At 59.8% G+C, this 19,796-nt stretch overlaps 1 protein-coding gene across 1 annotated transcript; it reads left to right on the forward strand.

Annotated features, from left to right (window-relative positions):
* The first annotated feature begins 730 nt into the window (after nt 1-730).
* LOC311513325 (small ribosomal subunit protein uS3mA-like) lies at nt 731-5,684 on the forward strand. The gene is made up of 4 exons (XM_084615057.1): nt 731-834; nt 2,304-2,384; nt 3,619-3,730; nt 5,133-5,684. The coding sequence occupies exons 1-4, from the start codon at nt 802-804 to the stop codon at nt 5,414-5,416; spliced, it is 510 nt and encodes a 169-aa protein (XP_084471183.1). The 5' UTR covers nt 731-801; the 3' UTR covers nt 5,417-5,684.
* Nucleotides 5,685-19,796: the final 14,112 nt, after the last annotated feature.

A 19,796-nucleotide genomic window follows, 5' to 3' on the forward strand; every position in this document is an offset into this window, starting at 1 on the left:
TCCGGGCGGCGCCGGGCGCAGGGGCCCCGATCTGGGCCGGAGTCTGAGGGGCGCAGGGGCCCCTATCTTGGCCGGGGTCCGGGCGGCGCCGGACTCAGGGGGCCCCGATCTGGGCCGGAGTCTGAGGGGCGCCGGGCGCAGGGGCCCCGATCTGGGCCGGAGTCTGAGGGGCGCAGGGGCCCCCTATCTTGGCCGGGGTCCGGGCGGTGCCGGGCACAGGGGCCCCTATCTTGGCCGGGGTCCGGGCGGCGCCGGGCGCAGGGGGCCTCGATCTGGGCCGGAGTCTGAGGGGCGCCGGGCGCAGGGGCCCCGATCTGGGCCGGAGTCTGAGGGGCGCCGGGCGCAGGGGCCCCGATCTGGGCCGGAGTCTGAGGGGCGCAGGGGCCCCCTATCTTGGCCGGGGTCCGGGCGGTGCCGGGCGCAGGGGGCCCCGATCTTGGCCGGGGTCCGGGCGGCGCCGGGCGCAGGGGCCCCGATCTGGGCGGGGTCCGGGCGGCCAGGGGGCCCCTCTGTGACACACAACACCCATCTGCACGTGTGAACACTTGGCAGCGCCCGGGGGTGATCAGCTCGCAGGGGAGCCCCGGGGTGCTCCAGCGCCCCCGGGCCTGCGGCTGAGGAGCCCCGCCCCGGGCGATCACCCGGCCCCGCCCCCCGGCCTGAGCCCCGCCCCCCGGGGCGGCAGGAGGCCTTGGGGGCGGGGTTACCCGCTCCCGCTCGGCCCCGCCCACGGCCCCGCCCCCTTCCCGGTGCCGTGGGGTCGGTTCGGCTCCACCCTTCCCCCCTCTCGCACCTTCCAAGATGGCGGCGCCGCTGGGCGGGAAGCGCCTGACGGTGAGGTGGCGCCGCGGCCGGAGCATCCCTGGGGCGGGGCCTAGCGCGGGGCCGGGGGTCGCCGGGCCAGGCAGACGCTCCGCGAGGGGCGGATTCAGCCGGGCGGCGCCCAGCGGGTGGGGATGTGCTCGGCGCGGTACGCTGTGCTAAGGGCTGTGCGGGCACAGAGGGGACGGAGTGTGTGACCCAACGGGGCGGGGGGTGCAGCTGCCCCCCAGAGTCGCTCCCTTCCCCTGCCCGCTGCTCTCAATGCCCCTTTCCCCAGAGAGCTGGCAATCCAAGTACCCCTGTCGGCCCCGCGGACCCTGGCAACTCCCCTTGGGACCATTTCATCAAAACCCCAGGGCCCCGGCACTGAAATGGCCCGCCGGGCGTCCCTGGAGCCCGGCTTGCGGGAGGAATGTGCAGGACCCAGCGGTGGCCGCGGCTTTGGAGCCAGCCGGGGGGGCGTTACCGTAATAGACTGACTCTGGGTGCCTCTCCCTCCAGTGGTTCTAGCACAGGGGTGGGCAAACTTTTTGCCCCGAGGGCTACATCTGGGTATGGAAATTGTATGGCGGGCCATGAATACTCACGAAATTGGGGGTTGGAGTGTGGGAGGGGGTGAGTGCTCTGGCTGGGGGTGTGGGCTCTGGGGTGGGGCTAGAAATGAGGAGTTCAGGGTGCGGGGGGGGACTCTGGGCTGGGGCAGGGGGTTGGGGTGCCAGGGAGTGCAGCTCCGGCTAAGAATGCGGGGTCTGGGGTGGGGCTGAGGATGAGGGGTTTGGGGTGCAGGAGGGTACTCCGGGCTGGGACTGAGGGGTTTGGAGGGCGGGAGGGGGATCAGGGCTGGGGGAGTGGGTTGGGGCATGGGAGGGGATCAGGTGTGCAGGCTCTGGGTGGCGCTTACCTCAAGCAGCTCCCGGAAGCAGTGGCATGTCCCCCTTCCGGTTCCTATGCAGAGGCACAGCCAGGTGGGTCTGTGCTCTGCCCCATCCGCAGGCACTCCCCCTGCAGCTTCCTTTGGCCGTGGTTCCTGGCCAATGGGAGCTGCGAAGGCAGCACTTGGGGCGGAGGCAGCGTGCGGATTCCCCTGGCTGCCCCTACATGTAGGAGCCGAAGGGGGGACATGCTGCTGCTTCCAGGAGCCGCGAGGAGCCACAGCATGCGCAGAGCGAGACAAGCCCCCAACCCCACTCCCCAGCTGGAGCGCTGAAGCAGGGCAAGCCCTGGACCCTGCTCGCCAGCGGGAGTTTGAGGGCCAGATTAAAACGTCTGAAGGGTTGTATGCGGCCCCCGGGCCGTAATTTGCCCACCCCTGTTCTAGCAGCTGGCTTCCGGCTCCCACGAATGTGACTCCTGCAGCTCAGTTGCCAGGGCTTTGTGTCTCTGGTGCTGCGGCGCCCTCGTTCAATCCCTAGCTTGCAACCAGGGGTCTGTGCGCTCGCCACCGCCCCTGCTCCCTGATGCCCTGTGCTTTGCTTTGCTAGGCCGCTCTCTGGACACGGGGCGCTTTCTCGTCACTCCTTCCCTGCAGCCGGGCTATTCAGACCACAGCTGTGTGTCACAAGGTAAGTGCGTGGCAGGCTGCAGTGGGGAATCCTGCCCGTTAGCCCTTCGGCTGCTGCTGCAAGGGTCTGTCCGTGTGGATCCCAGCAGTGGCATACACTTGTGAGACACAGGTGCCAGCGATGGGATCCCATGGACAGCCCCTCAAAGAATACCTAGAGAGGTGGTGGAATCTCCTTCCTTAGATATTTTTAAGGTCAGGCTTGACAGAGCCCTGTCTGGGATGATTTAGTTGGGGATTGGTCCTGCTTTGAGCAGGGGGTTGGACTAGATGACCTCCTGAGGTCCCTTCCAGCCCTGATATTCTATGATTCTATGAATCCCAGGAGTTGTAAGGTAAGTAACAGCCGTCCCTCCCTCTGAACCTGCAAAACCAAAGCTGGAGAGGGGCCTGTGAGACAAGGCCTCACTCACCCAGCAAAGCCTCTCCCCAGCGGGAGCAGAGGCACAGAGTTCTGGGTGAGGCCTTGGAAATCCCCTGTGTACCCCAGCAACCTGTGCCAGGAGCCTTTGCTCTCTCCTGTGGAGCCCATCCCAGCTCCGTGTCCCCCGAACAGCCCTGCATGGCAGGTGTGGTTAGGGCAAGGAGTCAGGACTCCTGGGTTCTACATGCAGGTTTGTCACTGACTCACTGGATGACCTGGGGCTGGTCCGTTCTTGCCCATGCCTCAGTTTCCCCCAGGACATGAGGTTATTCTGCCCGGTCCAGGGATGGCAGGGGCCTGGAGGCTAGGCGAGTCGATATCGAAGAGTGGCTCCTGGGCTTTTTTCTGTAGCCTGCACCTCGCAGTGCCTGTTCTTCACTGTGTCTGCACCTTCAGCGCCCCTGAGGTGCCCGCTGAGAGTGTGACTGAGTCTGAGTTGTCAGACTGGGCAGGACCTTGGGGTGTCCTTAGCAGAGAAATGAACACTCAGGCTAAAGCTTCCCGCAGGCTGCCTCATACACGGGCTGCATGCCGTTCTGCTGCCACGTGTAGCCAGGGCTTGGCGGTGCCAGGCATGACGGTGCCAGACCCGAGGAAGGGGGCATGTGGGAAGTGGGATCAGCCTGCTAGCACCAGGGCGTCAGTGCTCTGGGCCCTGGGTACTGCCAAACGCTTTGAAATACCTGCTGCCCTGGTCCCTCCGTGCCGTTAACACCTATGGAGCAGGGGAAGATGCATCCCCTGCTCCTGGCCCTGCCCAGGAGCCCCCACTGTTGTTTTTCACCCCCCTCCCAAGGCTGTTCTCTTACAGAACCGGGCGGCCCGAGTGCGAGTTGGGAAAGGAGACAAGCCGGTGACGTACGAACAGGCCCACCCACCCCACTACATCGCCCATCGCAAGGGCTGGCTCTCCCTGCACACCAGTGAGTGACCCGTCAGCTGCTGCCCTGGGGTACCTGGGCTTCCCCGTCTCTCAGTGCCTGCCCTGCTCCCCACCATGCCTTCTGCTGGGAGAGGCTGAGACTGGAGTAGCCAGGAGCTCCCCTCCAGCCAGTGCTCCTGCCCTGCTCCCCGCTGGGAGAGGCAGTTATGCTTATAAGAAGCACACAGGATCTTTTTCAGGGGAAAGAGCAATACACCCTGTTTATTAAAAATGCAACAATTAGCATATGCATTTAAACACACACACACACACACAGAGTCTTGGCAGGATGAACCCAAAGTTTCATGGCCAGGCCCCCTGTTTCCATAGTGATTTTCCCATCATGCTGTAATCAGTTGTTTTTTTGACGAGTGCTTGTTTTCTTACATTTTTTTTTATTTTTATTTTTTATTAAGTCTTTTAAAAGGTTACCCCATTCTGGTTTTAATCACAGCTATCTTGTCCCCATTGATAGGTGCCAGTCTTATTTTTAAAGTCGTCAATCTGCCCTTCTCTGACATAGGCGTGTTGCAGCTTCCTGGTGCCCTGACATCTTGGTTTTTCCCTAAAACATCTGGTTCAGCGATGGCCTTTACACTTATTTCTTAACACACATGTTCCTCATTTACACACAACACAGAATTAATTTACACAAAGCATTTAAACAAAAACATCAAATTGCAATGCAAAAAAACCCAAGTCATTGCATTTTTTTACTTATTTTAAAATACTAAACCTGCAACAAAATGGTAATGCTAAAAGGTCTGTTACTGCCTTAAAAGCAGTTCCGATACAAATTCTGGCTGATGCATCTTTACCAATGGCCCATTAGGCCATTCCTTTCTGCTTTCAAAAAGAATAGCCAGCAAAATATAGTCAAATCATACATCAATAAATGTAATACATGCTACATTATTATTTTTTATTTTAAATTATACAAAATGCAAACATAAACTCCTACTACAACAAGGCCAGGGCTGGAAAAGCCAGGAGCTCCCCAACAGCCAGCATTCCTGCCCCACCGCCCAGAACGCCCCCTGCTGGGAGAGGCCAGGGCTGAAATAGCTGGGAGCTCTCCCCACAACCAGTGCTCCTGCCCCGCTCCCCACAGCATCCCCTTTTGTGTGGCCCCTCTGACGTAACAAAAGGGGGTGAGGGGTCTTCAACCTGGGCATGGGCTGTTCTCCCCGAGCTCTTCTCCAGGCATAGGGGAGGGAGCAGGAGTCCCTGTCCCCCGGCAGATGTGTGTTCTGTGGCCAGATCCTGATGCAGTGCCTGGCCGGACACCCATGCAGCCCCCTGCTCTGGCTGGTGCTGCTCGTACCATCTCTTAAAGGTGCCCTGTGGGCATGGGGCACCTGGTGCTGTCCCCTCACCCCCCCGCTGCCCTGTCTGCCCTGCAGGTAATCTGGACGGGGAGGGTGGGGCGGCCGAGCGCACCGTGGAGGACGTCTTCATCCGCAAGTTCATCTACGGCACCTTCCACGGCTGCCTGGCCAACGAGATTGTGCTGAAGCGCCGCGCCAACACGCTGGTCGTCTGCGCCGTCTTCCTGCAGCGCATGCCGCCCTACAAGTTCTACTTCCTGGTGGGCTACACCGAAACGCTGCTCTCCTTCCTCTACAAGTGCCCCGTCCGGCTGGAAGTGCAGACCCTGCCCGAGAGGGTCATCTACAAGTACCTATAGCACCGCTGGACCCCTGGGCGAGGCCTGCCCCCCGGCAGCCGGGCACCCCACCTCTCCCCTGGGCTAGCCTGTGCCTGACTCAGGTCACCTGCTGTCCTGTCTCTCACTGGCCCGTTGTGGGGCAGGGCACCCACGCTCCACATGGGCCCGAGGAGGCTGTGGACCCGTGGGTGGTGGCCATGGGGTGCTCTGGTGTGGGTGTTACTGAGGCTCTGGACGTAGCAGTGGCCCGGCCCAGCAATGGGGAATAAAACCACTCTGGCCCCTGTGTCCATCTCTGGAGTCACCGTAGCCCAATTCCTCCCAGCTTGGTCCCGGGGCCGTCAGAGTGTGGGCCTGGGAGCATGGGTAGCAGGTCGCCTAGGTTTAGGGAGGCTGTGCCTCCCCAAACAGCCAGACATGGCCTTGACAAATTAGAGGATTGGGCCAAAAGAAATCTGCTGAGGTTCAACAGGACAAGTGCAGAGTCCTGCACTTAGGACGGAAGAATCCCATGCGCTGCTACAGAGTAGGGACCGAGTGGCTAGGCAGCAGTTCTGCAGAAAAGGACTGGGGGTTACGGTGGACGAGAAGCTGGATATGAGTCAACAGTGTGCCCTTGTTGCCAAGAAAGCCAATGGCATTTTGGGCTGTATAAGTAGGGGCATTGCCAGCAGATTGAGGGACATGATCGTTCCCCTCTATTCGACATTGGTGAGGCCTCATCTGGAGTATTGTGTCCAGTTTTGGGCCCCACACTACAAGAAGGATGTGGAAAAATTGGAAAGAGTCCAGCGGAGGGCAACAAAAATGATCAGGGGACTGGAACACATGACTTATGAGGAGAGGCTGAGGGAACTGGGATTGTTAATCTGCAGAAGAGAAGAATGAGGAGGGATTTGATAGCTGCTTTCAACTACCTGAAAGGGGGTTCCAAAGAGGATAGATCTAGACTGTTCTCAGTGGTAGCAGATGACAGAACGAGGAGTAATGGTCTCAAGTTGCAATGGGTGAGGTCTAGGTTGGATATTAGGAAACACTATTTCACTAGGAGGGTGGTGAAGCACTGGAATGGGTTCCCTAGGGAGGTGGTGGAATCTCCTTCCTTAGAGGTTTTTAAGGTCAGGCTTGACAAAGCCCTGGCTGGGATGCTTTAGTTGGGGATTGGTCCTGCTTTTGAGCAGGGGGTTGGACTAGATGACCTCCTGAGGTCCCTTCCAACCCTGATATTCTATGATTCTGTGGCCCTGCCCCATGCTGTGACTGCTCCCTGCATGTGGCTCCAGTCCTCCAGCTCCAGCCCCCCAGTGCTCCAGCTGGGAGGCTGGGGCCTACTGCCTTCCCAGCACTCCAGGGCTGGGGCCGCGTACCGCCCTCCCTCCTGGCACTCCTTTGGGACTGCGGGGCTAGCTACGGAACTGGGCTGGTGGCCATGGTGGGGGGGGGGCCCTCTGGGCTCCAGCAGGTAGCAGAAGGTGTGGAGCCTCAGGCGGAAGGGACTGGGTTGGAGGCTAGCCTCCCCCAGCCGGCGGTTCATTCGCCACCCATGCCTGGGAGCCAGCAGCTTTGCATCCCCACCCTGTGTGGGACATGGCCAAGTCCATGAGGCCTCCCTCCTGCTGCCTTCCCCCACAAAGACCTCCCCCCATCCCTGTGGGACCTACACGCAGACATAAACCTGGGAAAGCCAGCGTGGCGGGATTGGGCACTGTGTCACTGAATCACTGGGGTGATGCTCTGGAACTACTGCCTACAAAGCCAGTCAGGACTCTTGGGGAGCCTCCTCTCTCTGAGGAGACTGTCTCCAGGTCAAGAAGTTTACACAGCTTCCACCTTCCTGGGTCTGACCTCGGAGGATTCAGCATCCCCTTCCACACCTGACGCTTCCCGCAGTGAGTTCATCCAGGCGGGGTCCTGGGGAAGCCAGAGGGCCTTGCACACGCACAGCATAGAACAGAACTTGTTAGCACAGAAATCTGTGATTTTCACCCAAGTCCATCTTGGGGGGGGGGGGGGGGGCTGCCTGGCCTGTTGCTCCTCCTTTGGCCTTTGTCTTGCTTCCCAGGCCAAGAGTCTCCTGCTCGCATCCCCATCCTGGGTCTCAGGTGACGAAGCGGTGGCCATAGCATCCATGCAGGCAGTTGGAGCAGCCTCTGCAAAAGTCACACGCTTATTCCACCACCATAGGCGCCGACTCCATGGGTGCTCTGGGGCTGGAGCACCCACGGGGAAAAATTGGTGGGTGCAGCCAAGCTCCTTGCCCCACCTCACCTCACCTCACCTCCTCCACCTCCTTCTCTGAGCGCCCCACCCTGCTCCTCCCAGCCCTTGCCACGGCCAAACAGCTGTAGCAAGCTCGGGGGAGGAGGCAGGGCCAGGGCCAGGGCGGGGATTTGGGGAAGGGGTTGGAATGGGGGCGGGGCAGAGGTGGTAGGGGCGTCAGTCACCCACTGGCACCATTAGAAGTCAGTGACTATGCCCACCACCTAAACATTGGTGCAATACAATGGGAAACTGAGGCACACGCAGCATTCATGCAAAACGGTAAGACTCACATACAACATAAGGGAAAATCTCCACTTCACCACACCCTGCATTGGTGCCTGCTCTGTAAAAGGGGTGGGGGTGGGAACCCCTTCTGGTGATAGCAGAGCCTTGCCCGAAGCACTGGAGTCCCTGGCTGGGGCACTGGGGGCCAGCCTGCTGTGCTGTACTGTGGGGAGGGGTAAGGGAGGGAAACCACCAGGAATGAGGGGTCTGTCAGGAGCATAGCGGGGGCAGAGGGTGTGGGCAAGGTCTGTCCCACCCAAAGGGTGCCATGGGGCTCAGGGAGGTGAGTAAGGCAGCAGGAGGGGAACCCGCTGCTGATCAACGCCCAGCGGGGGGAGGAATGGGCCCTGCTCAGATCTCAGTGGGCTGAAAAGGGGCAGGGCTGGGGCAGTGCCATGGAGATCTTGGTGTGGAGTGCCGCTGGACCCAGGGAATGAGGCACTGGGCAGGACATCAGCACTGAAGAGACGTGGCTGCCAGCGTGCATGGGCAATGGGCACATGGATTGCCCACTGCCCCAGCTCTGGCAGGCTGGCAATAGGCCTCTCCACAGATGCTGCTGCAGCGTTTCCTGGTGCCCGCACCAAGGGGTGCAGACACACGGGGCTCTGGCCCAGAGGGGTGTTCTGCAGGAGGCTCTCGGGGCTGTACCACGCCATCCACCTGCCCATCCTCAAGGGGTCAGCAGCTCAGCAAGGGAGAAGGAAATACCCTGGGTTCTCTGGGGTGGAGCTGGCAGTTGGACCCCAGCCACAGGGAGGCAGGCTGTACTATGCTCAGCCTTGGGCGGTGGGGGGAAGGTGTTCACATGCCAGCTCTCGTGTGATGGTCCCAGCAGGGGCGTCCCACCGCTGAGCGGGCACCACAAACCGCAATGGTGCCAATTCACAGCCCTGTCCCCACTCCCATCCCTGGCATGAGGCCGGGGCTCTGTAGCTGCATCCCGGGTGGCAGGTGCACGCCCTGACCTCGTGCGGGGCTCATGCCAGCTCCGAGCACGTGAGTCAAACCGGAGTGAGGCAGAAACATCCACCCTGGCTGAGCTATTTACTGCGCTGTTCCCATGGTTGCCCGAAGTGGGGCAGAGGGCAAAGGATGAGCTGTGGGAAACTAACTCGCAGGGCAGGGCAGGGCTGGGTTGTTCCCAGGCCTGTGCCCTCATGCCAAGCCAGCTTGGGCCTGGCCAGTGTGCGGCTGGGAGACCTGAACAGAGGGTGCTGCAGTCAGCTGGGTGGGGCTGTAGGGGCTGTTCTGCCCCTGAGTTAGTGCTGACACCTGGCAGCAGGGAGCAGTCTCAGGACACAGCAGGGCTCCTCCCTGCCCCTCTGACACCAACCCCAACTGTGCCCCATAGACTGTAATTTGCTCAGGATCATTCTCACTGCTGGGGAACCTGAGGTAGGGAGTGGGGATGTGACCTCGCTGCTGGGGAAACTGAGGCAAGGAGTGGCAAACTGACTTGCCTAGGGCGGAGCCAGGAAAAGAACCTAGGAGTCCTGCTTCCCAACTAATCACTGGAGCCCTTTTCCCCATCCAAAGCCAGGACTCCCAGTTCCCGGGGCAGTGCTCGGATGGCAGGCGGGTGTGTGCAGTGTGGGAGAAGGTAGGTGCCCTGGGGCAGGGTGCAGCCCTGGCTCGGGCCTGCTCTGTGGGCAGCACGATCCTGTGGCAGGTGCCAGGACTGGGCCAGGCTAGGGCTGGTTCCCGCAGTGTGGGGCCAGGTGCCAGCTGGGGGCTGCCACGCAGGAAAGCGCCTGGGCCTCTGTGCTTGGCTGGGCACACGTCCCTGCCTCTTTGTCTGGGCACCCTGGGAAGTGCCGGGAGGTGCATCTGGGCTCCCCGAATGCAGCGCCGCTGGTGCCCCTCAATCCCGACCTGCAGCCCCCCGGTATTCTAGTCCGGTGAGTGATGGCCCAAGGGAGGGGAGCAGGGAGAGTCATGGCCCCAGTAGTACCCACTGGCCTACTGCTACCCTCAGCGTGTTCTCTGCCCTAGCACTGCCCCTGCAGTAGCCCCCTGCACCCCATGCCCCCTTTGGCCCTCACCCTTGTCATGTTGGCTGTTCACATGCAGCATTTCATGGCCACGTGCCCTGGCTGCCCCTCTTTGGTCCCGGGAGGAGGGAGGGAGGGGGAGCGATGGACCTTGCCCCTCCGCTGGCGTCAGGAAGCAGCTTGGAGCTCAGTCCTTGACCCCTTGCCCGGCTTAGGGCAGGAGGAGGCAGAGCCATGGCCAGGACATTGGAGATCATCTGTGTGGGGGAGGCACCGGGGCCCTGGCACCCTAAGCTGTTTGGTTGGTGGGACTGTCCCTACTTGGGGGGAAGGAGGGCTCCCCAGTCTAGCTCTGCTTCCTCTTCCCTCAGCTGAGAGGCCTGGTGGCCTGCGAGGACAGTGCCAGGGTCCCAGTCCTAGGAGGCAGAGCTGTGCCCCCAGCCTTGTGCCAGTCAGGGGGAGCAAGGTGCCAACCCCCAGGCCATGGGCAGAGGCAGCTCTGGGCCTTGCCATCAGCCCCAAGTCCCCCTGTGCCAGAGCCAAGGAACACCCAGCCCTCAAGCCTGCCCCTCTCAACTAGTCTCTTCTCCCTCTGTACCCTGGCGGGCCCCAAGTCCCTCAGAAGCCCACATCTCTTGTGAGGCTCATTCGCCCCAAGATCAACATCTAGCCCTCGGCATCGCTCCCACCTCTGGGCTCCTCGGGTCCATACACTGGGGGCTGCCTGGGACAGGGACTCTCCTCACTGAACTGGCTGCCATTGTCTCAGCAGACCCTGATCTTCGTTGGAGTTGGGCAGCGCCCAGCACGACGGGACCTGGTCTCGGTTGGAGTCTGGGCAGAGCCTGGCATGACGGGGCCCTGATCTCGGTTGGGGTCTGGGAAGCACCCACACAGATATAATGTAACTTATAACCTTCCAGGTCTGGTGCTTCTTATTCATTAAGGCAGTTAGGGCCACTCTTCCAGTCTGAGCCGACCAGTGCCCTGTTTGGGTGATTTGTCCCCCATCCGGCACTGAGAGAAAACCAGATGTGTCTTTGCCTGGTATCAGCCCGGGGACACCATCTGGAAGGGCGCACTGCTCCCCCACCCTGCTGCTGGTGTGCCCTCGCAGACCCCGTAGGTGAGGGCCTGCACTGGGGGGGGGGGGGGGGGACGGGGACTGCAGTGCTGGAATGTCTGGTATTCTGGGAATGAGTGAGCGGCACCCCAGGGTGCTCTGTCACAGCGAGGGCGATAGGGTGCTAAGCACACAGGCCGCTGCCCACCCTGGAAGGAGCTGGCTTGCCAGCTCCTCCACCCGCTCCTGGCTGGCTCGGTGCCAGGGCTATGGCCTAGTTGGGAGCTCTGTGACGAGGTCCGGGGCTGGCGTCAGGGGGGTGTTAATGAATTCAGCGTTGCGTGGAGGAGCTGATCTCTGTGTTAAAGAAAAGCTCCTCCAGCGGGTTTGAAATTGCAGCAGGGGCGGGGGGTTGGGTGGGGGGCTGAACAGCTGCCCTTCCTGATATCTGGATTAGTCATGCTGGGACCCCCACATGCACCCCTGGCGGTGAAACATGCCCTCCCCTCCCCTCGCTAGGGCAGGCAGGGTTAGCTGATGCCCCCGGAGTTCCTGGGTCCTGGGCCTTCCCCTCCCGCCATGTAACCCCACTAGGCAGGGCGCCTTCATGCCCTGGGCAGCTCTGTGCCCTGGGGAGGGGACCCGCCCTGCCCCTGCTGCTTACTGGACTGGGTTCACTGGGCAGAGGCTGTCTGGCTCTGTGGCTGCATCGCCAAGAGTTCAGCTCCCAGCACGGTGGGCACACTGACAATCCATCCTCTGCTCTGGGCAGCGCCCAGCACGAGGGGGCTCTGATCTCAGTTGGGTCTGGGCAGAGCCCAGCATGATGGGGCTCTGATCTTGGGTGGGTTCTGGGCAGCACCTGGCATGACGGGACCCTGATCTCAGTTGGGTCTGGGCAGTGCCTGGCATAACGGGGCCCTCATCTCGGTCGGGGTCTGGGCAGTGCCCAGCACGAAGGGGTCCTGATCTTGGTTGGGGTCTGGGCAGTGCCCGGCACGAAGGGGCCCTGATCTCAGTCGGGGCCTGGGCAGTGCCCACAGACCAGGGGATGTCACAGCACAGGAGAATGCCCTCACTATGTCCTCACCACTCAGCCCTTCCCCCTCCCCAGATGTGGATGCCTGGCTCTTTGGGGTGTGGATCGGGGAGGGTGACACCTCTCCTTGTGTGCGGGGGATGGGGAGGCTCTTTGAGCAGCCTGCTCCTCCTGGGGTTTCTAAGGGGCAGATTCGTGCACCTGCCAGGGTTGACCAGCATGCCCAGCAGCGGGTGTCTGGGCAGTCAGACGCAGCGGGTGACTCCAGCCTCCCCAGTTCAAGGGAGTTGCCCAGGGTAGTACCCTGAACCCCCCCAGACGTTGGCACAGGTCGCTCTTTGCCTGGTACCTGGGCACATCCCCACCCCACCTAGGGCAGGCGTGATCGTGCTGCGCCCACATGACTCACATGTCGCCTATGGGATCAGCACAGCCGCTTGGGCACTAACCTGGAGCAAACACGCCCGCCTTGCCAGCATTTGACCTGTCGGGCGATGCGCGCCAGCTGTCAGGCAGTGCCCAGCTTGGGCCCGTTTGCCCACCGCCATCAGACAAGACGGCCAGATCCCAGCCCCGTCCTGGTGCTATGGAGGGGTCCCCCAGGGAGCTCAGACCGCTTCCTTGAGCAAGTGCCCACAGCCCCATCTGGGAAGTTGGTGGGGAGGGGGCTGTTTTCATTGTCACACATGGTTCGAAGTCTCCCCTCCCTGCCCTCCTCCCCCGCATCTCTTGGCCTTGAGTTTGAATTTGGATTCTGCCCCTGCAAAGGAGCACAGGGAAGCTGCTGCTGCAAGTCTGATGCCCCAAACCCGAAGGGCCAAGCTAGCGCCAGATTCAGGGAATCCAGCCCCCACGCAGGCACCTGACTGCTCCCAGTTCGTTGCGGGACGTGGCCCTAATCCTGGGCACTGAGCCCTTCGGAGATCCCCGCCCGCAGGGGCCGAAAGGCACGCAGGCTGGAGGACCAGACGTGGCAGCCAGGCCCAAGTGCCATGGCTTTGCTGGGTGGCTACTCAGAGCTGGGAGCACAGCGAGCTTGCTGTGCCTATGCTGGTCTGGGAGCAGCCCAGAGCCTGGGGCTCCCTGGCAGAAGCCATGGGTTCCCCCAGGCGCAGGGCCAGCCGGCTTCACCCATCCACTCAGCTCCTAGCACTTCCATAGCATGGTCCTGCTGCTGCGTCAGGGACTGTGGGGGCCTTGGAGCCCAGTGTCTATGGGGCCCATTGGTGGGCAAGCGGCTTGGGGGGAGAATCACAGTAAGCAGTAGGGGCAGGGTTCCCAGCAGGGAAGTGATTCAGGCTCAGAGTGGGCAGGAAAGGGCAGTGAGCTGAGCCATGCTCCCCTGGGGTTGGGGGTGCAGCCAAGATGGCATGGCAGGGAGTGGGGGGGGAGGAGGCTGCAAGGAACCAGAGGATCTGGCTGGGCTGCAGCTCTGGGCCAGCGTGGGGCAGAGCAGCCAGCCCTGCAGCTTTGGCAGGGCCAAGCCTGGCCTTGGTGGCTGGACTGGGATTGTCGGGCTGTCGCAGGATGTTCTGGATTGGGCCCATCACAGGATTGGGCCCACACTTGGCTCAGGTGTGTCTTTGACAAGCCCCGTTCTGGGACCCTGGATGGGCTGGACCAGGGAGAGGCCAGTGCCAGGCATCTGTCCCCAGTTCTGGAAGGGGAGTGGGGTCAAGTGGTTAGAGCCAGGGGGCAGGGCTGGGAGTCAGGACTCCTGGTTCTACCCCTGGCTCTGGGAAGGGAGTGGGATGGGAGCAGGAGAGGGGTGGGGAGCCAGGACTCATGGCTCCTATTCCTGATTTTGCCGCTGACATTGGACAAACCCCTTCCGTGCCTTAGTTTCCCGAGGTTAACAATGGTGATTGTTATGGGGTTCACTCTGTCCTGTTCTAGTCTCTCTGAGGACCCGCAGCTGGTGTTCTCCCTCTGCCTCCACCTGCCCTGAGGTTGGATCATGTGATTCTCCCACTCTCAGGCCAGACACAGGTGCAGGACCGTGGGTAACAACCATCGGTGCCCTGCAGGTCCCACTGGGACCCTGGGACCAGGGAGGCAGTGACCACCAGCCTCCTTCCCCCCGTAGGGTTTTAACTGAGCAAATGGAACAAAGTAGCAGAGAAAAAGAGTTTTCTGAACCCGACCCTTGTTGCTGCCAACTCTGATGGGCAGAAGGTTACACACACACTCGCAGCCCCCCGGGCTGTCTGGACAATCAGGCCTCCAACTGTCAGCTCTGCTGGGCTTAGCCTGGGTCATGCCAAGAGGCTGTGTCTGTACAGAGCCCAGCTGGTGGCTAGCAGCCTGGCTCTTCATGCCGGAGTCCCACATCCAGCCCCTGGGGTGACACATGGGACTGTGCTGGGGGGGGCCCTGCAGAGCCCCATCTGTGGCAATAAAACCAAGGTCACTGCCACCTGGGCAAGCTCCATGGAAATGGTGCAATCAGCTGGTGGGCTGGGTGCCAGGTCCTTCCTGCCCCATTTCTTGCCCTCTGCTTCTCTCCCCTGTGTTTTGATTGCCCGCTGCGTCACTTGTATTGCACCGTGCGCAGCTCAGGGACTGGCATTGATCAGTTTTACCCTTTGGAAGGCAACTTCCGCTCTTGTGCTGGGGCTTTATGGTGATGTCGTTGTGTAAACACTCAGCACAAAACAAAAACATCAGGGGTGGGGGGTGATCCAGGCCCAACCCAGCTGTACCCATGTGATGCTTTTGCCAAGTGGTGGCAGCAGCCGCCAGGCCGGGTTCAAACAGGGTGGGGAGACTTCAGAAAACGTAACCAGCCAGCCTGAGCCCTGGGGAACGATCTACATGCCCCTTGGTGCCCTGAATGAACAGCCTGTAGGGCTTGGAATGTGACAGCAGCCCGGTGGCTTCAGTGTAGACCCTCACCGCAGTGCTGGGTGGCGGGAAGTGTTCTTCTGGTGACCCAGTGCCGTCTGCACCGGGGTCAGGTTGGGTTAATACAGCGCCCAGGGTGGGTGTGGATTTTTCACATACCCCGCCCCCCCCAAGTGATGTAGCTGGGCTGATCTCACAGGCTTTACACTCACAAACTGGGGGTGCTAACAAAGAGAATTCACTGGGGGCGAGGAGTCCCCTTAGGGAAGCCAGCTGGGAATAGATCAGCACTGTCTCCCTCCTGTCAGACTCCCGCCCACTGAGCTGTCCTGGTGATAGATTTCGCCTCCACTTTTGGGTTGCGAGTGGCTAAGCAGGCAAAGTGGCCTGGGGCAGCCTCTCTTGCTCCTGCTCTCTGCTGGCCCAGAGCAAAAAGCTTCCAACTACTCAACCAACCGCCTGCATGGATCAGTCTCTTCTAACCCTGCACCTCCAAGCTAAGCTAGACGGGATGGGGAGATGCCATTTCTGATTCAATAGTGTAGTCTCCTCACCAGCCTGGGCGCGGGGGCCTCTCCGGCCTGCCTGCATTTAAAAGTTATCGGGGGGGTGATGATCATTGACATAGCTACACTTAGGGCTGGCACAGGCATAAAGGAGCTTTGTACCCATACAGCTATTCCCCATCTTGTCCTGCAACAGCACCACTTGTATAAAGCACCTTACACTCCTCATTCCACTCTGGCAAGCAGCACCAGGGATGGGCATTTGGGGTTTGTGTTATTTTATTTTAAAAAACCAAATCAAAAGCTTCTGACAAGACCTAAATGTAGCAACGGCTCCAAAAACATCACAAGGTGCAGTGCGAAGCCAGGCTCTTGTTAAATACCTATGAGCTCTTCCTGATGCAGCGCATCAATAGTTTGCCTCCCTTTGGCTGTGAAAGGAAGGTTTTTGTTGCACCTCGGTGCGCAGGAAATGAATGCGCTGGAGCGGGATATCTGCCGTTGTGTGCAGTGCTGTTACAGCCGTGTGAGTCCGGGATATTCGCGAGACGTGGTGGGTGAGGTCATATCTACTATTGGACCAACTTCTGCTGGGGAGAGAGACAAGTTTGAGAGCCACACCGAGCTGCCTTGAAGACAAGCTCTGCAGCTCCAGGGCTGGTGTCTCTCCTCAGCAGCAGCTGCTGACCCAATAAAAGATCTGGCCTCCCCCACCCCGTCTCTGAAACAGGGTGATGTTTTCTGCTTAAATCCCAACAAGGAATTGTCAATAAATGTTCTACTAGGAATGTCAAAACCCTTAACAGCCCTGATGCTTCCTTTTGTTTTTCCAGGGTAAAAATGAAGTGGTGACAAGGATGCAGTTTGACTTTAAATCTGCTCCATGAAAGCAAGGTTTTCCACTCTCACATGCTCTCAGGGGTCAACTCCTGGGAAACGGCCTCATTTCCAGGGAACTTCAGAGAAAGAAACACAAAGAAACCGGTTAAAAAAAAAAACCCAAATCCGCTTCCAAGCGAGAGAATATTAAAATTACTTTGCACCATACCATATAGGCATTTGTGGCTGGAGCGAGCCAGCAAGTCCTTTGACCGGCTGTACCTAAATCCCATTGCTATGAAACCGGTTAACATCCACTTGCTCCTGGAGTGCAAGCAATTTATCTGCACAGCGGCACAGACGGGAGCCAGCCCACAGCCTCGGAAGGCATCTTGGTCTGGTTCTCCCAGCCTGACTCACCCTGTTCAAACTGGTTTGGGGCCTGCTCTAGGCTCTGGCATTGGCTCTTAATGACCCTTAACTGGAACCAACTATTAGAAAGGGCCCCTCCCTTTAGGCTGGGCTACCACCCAGACGCCCCCCGGGGGGAAATAATCTGTCTCGACAACCCTAGCCGGTGCCCAGAGTTCGGGCAGGAATTGTTTCAGGCTGGGATCTGGCCTGTGCGGTGCAGGGTGGCAAAGGAGATGATCACAGATCTGTGCCAGGGCTGGCAGTGCAATGCCCGGGAGGGCAAGGTGGCAGTCCCCTGGGCTGGGTGGTTGATTATCTCCCCACCCAGCCCCATCGCCAAGGCCAGGCTGGTCATGAGTGCTGGGCGTTTGCAGGGTGTTATCTGAGCCGTCACTCTGAAAGATTTATCCCTCCAGCGCCTGCTGGGGCCAGGCGGTGCCAGGACTGCATGGACAATCCAAGTGGCCGGGATCACTTGGGCACATGGTGATGGCACTACCCGGCTCTGCTCAGGGCCTAGCAACTGACAGTCAGGAGCCAGTGGGCTGGGCCCACCCATGGGGCACCCTCCCCCCAGCGCATCAGAGCCAGGGAGCCATTGACTTTGCACATCTGGAGAGTGCCCCAGCCAGCCCAGAAATGCAGCTGCCTCTGGGGTGAGGCACAGCAGCTGTTCACCAGGCACACAGGCGGGGAAAGAGGGGCCTGTATGGAACGGAGCCTGCAGGGGGTGTTTAGGGAGGTGAAATGGAGGCATGGGAGATGGGCTCTCTGGCCCAGAACAGGCAGCGTGACAGCATGACTGAGACAGACCTGGGGGAGATGCCGTGGCCTGGGCAGCTCAGATTAAAACCTCGGTGTTAGATCTCATCCAAACTCACCGCCTGCAGCATCGACTGCCTGTGCACAGCGTCCCCACCCCACGACCGGCAGACTGCCCAGCCAGGGCTGTGGGGCTCCCATGTCCTTACCAGGAAGGGCCTGCCCACAGGGTGAGGGTTAAACCGGGACAGAGAGCCAAGATGGAACTCCCCACAGCCATTCAGTGCACCAGTGGCCACACTGGGGACAGAACCCAGGAGTCCTGGCTCCCAGCCCCCCCACTCCAACCCCAGACTTCACTTCCCTCCCAGAGCTGGGGACAGAACCCAGGAGTCCTGACTCCCAGCCCCCCTGCTCTAGCTCACAAGGACCCACTCCCCTCCCCAAGTCAGGAAAGGAACCCAAGAGCCCTGGCTCTCAGCCACCCCCCCCTCCCGTTTGGTGAACCGTGCTTCCTGTAAGTAAATGATCAATCCCCTCCCCACCCTGTTGCAAGGAGAGGAAAGGGGCTGGGGCAAGGATCCTGGGTCTGAGCGGAAGGAGCAGCAGATGCTTGAGCAATCCATGCCCCACACCCTTGTCCCAAGTGACCCGGGTGTCCCCGACCACCCCAGCTGTTCTCCTAGGCCTCACCCAGGTGGGGCTCCCTCCCAGCCCAATCTGGGAGCTGCCCCTCTTCCCCCCACCAGCCAGCCCAGGGTGGAGGGCAAGGGGGCAGATGGGTGAGGACAAGAATCCTGGGGGATTAGGGAAGTGTCCCCCCACCCCTCCTCGATGGGCTGCAGTCATGGGCCAGGCTGAGCCAGCCTGGGTTTAAGGGGTACAGGGCATGGTGCAGGGCTCTGCTCTACGCTGCCTCCTGCCAGTGCCCCCAGCCTCCCCCTCTACCCGTGTCCCTGTGCCTCAGTTTCCTACCAGTGTCCTCCCCTCAAATCTGCCAGTGCCTCATTATGCTCCCCTCCCCCCTCCTCTGCCAGTGCCCACCCCCTTCCAATGCCCCCAGCTCCTCTGCCCCACTGTGCCCCCTCCCTGCCAGTGCCCACCCCCACCCCCTTCCCTACCAGCGTCCTCATCGGGCGGACCTCTGGAGTGCCTGGGCATCCCACCCAGCTGCCTGGGCGTTGCTGTCTCCACGTCCTGCCTAATAACTTTTCGCAGAATCCCACACTCTGCCTGGGACTCCCTCCCTGGAGGGTGAAATCGGAGGACAAATGCTTCCTGGTGCATTTGTGCTCAGCATCTGCCCCCTGGGCATCTCATTCAGGCGCACTCCAAAGGGAACTCTAGGGTACAGATGTGGGGACCCGCATGAAAGACCCCCTAAGCTCATTTCTACCAGCTTAGGTTAAAATTTCCCCAAGGCACAAATTCTTTGCCGTTGGAGGGTACGCTGCCACCACCAAGTGATTTAACAAAGAATCAGGGAAAGGACCACTTGGAGTTCCTATTCCCCCAAGCCCTTACACCCCCTTTCCTAGGAAGGCTTGAGAATAATATCCTAACCAATTGGTTACAAAGTGGTCACAGACCCAAACCCCTGGGTCTTAGGACAATAGAGAAATCAGTCAGGTTCTTAAAAGAAGGATTTTATTTTTAAAAAAAAAGGTAAAAATCACCTCTGTAAAATCAGGATAGAAAATAACTTTACAGGGTAACAAAAGATTCAAAAACACAGCAGAACTTCCTCTAGGCTTAGTTTCAAAATTACAAAAAACAGGTATAAACCTCCCTCCAGCAAAGGAAAAATTCACAAGCAGAACAAAAGATAATCGAACACGCCTTGCCTGGCTTTTACTTACAATTTTTGTAATATGAGAGACGTTTAGGATGGTTTATAGGAGAAGGAGTTTTCTGACCTGATGCTTCCCAAGAGAACACACAAAACAAGCCTCCCCCCAAGTTTTGAAAGTATCTTCTTTCCCCATTGGTTCCTTTGGTCAGGTGCCAACCAGGTTATTTGAGCTTCTTAACCCCTTACAAGTAAGGAAGAATTCTAGGCTCCCTTAGCTGTATGGTTATGACAGCATCTCATCCAGGCGCACCCCAAAGGAGCTCTCTCACACACAGGGGTCTTAAGAAACCCAATGCAAAGTTGGGTTAATAATATTCCTAATGCACAAAACAGCCTTCCCTCCCCCCACATGTGCTTCTCTCAGGACCCCCTGCCCCAGGTGAGCGAGTCCTGGCTGCCCCTCAGTGGGGCGGGGGGCTGAGATCAGTGGGTGCTCTGAGCTGGGACAGGCTGTTGCTGTGGATGTTGGCACTGCCCGGACCAGGGGTCCTCCCAGGTTGCATGGAGCCTGTAGGGGGGAGATGTGGATGGTCAGAGATGGGTGCTCCCAAGGCAGTG

This window comes from Lepidochelys olivacea, assembly GCF_965140295.1.
Source record: "Lepidochelys olivacea isolate rLepOli2 genome assembly, chromosome: 26".
In the NCBI taxonomy this organism is placed as follows: domain Eukaryota; kingdom Metazoa; phylum Chordata; order Testudines; family Cheloniidae; genus Lepidochelys; species Lepidochelys olivacea.

Excerpts from the sequence above, each read along its gene's own strand:
- LOC311513325 (XM_084615057.1), top strand. The coding sequence starts at position 802 with ATGGCGGCGCCGCTGGGCGGGAAGCGCCTGACG. Across the intron at positions 835-2,303 it reads TGGGCGGGAAGCGCCTGACG|GCCGCTCTCTGGACACGGGG; the intron begins GTGAGGTGGCGC and ends TTGCTTTGCTAG. Across the intron at positions 2,385-3,618 it reads CCACAGCTGTGTGTCACAAG|AACCGGGCGGCCCGAGTGCG; the intron begins GTAAGTGCGTGG and ends GTTCTCTTACAG.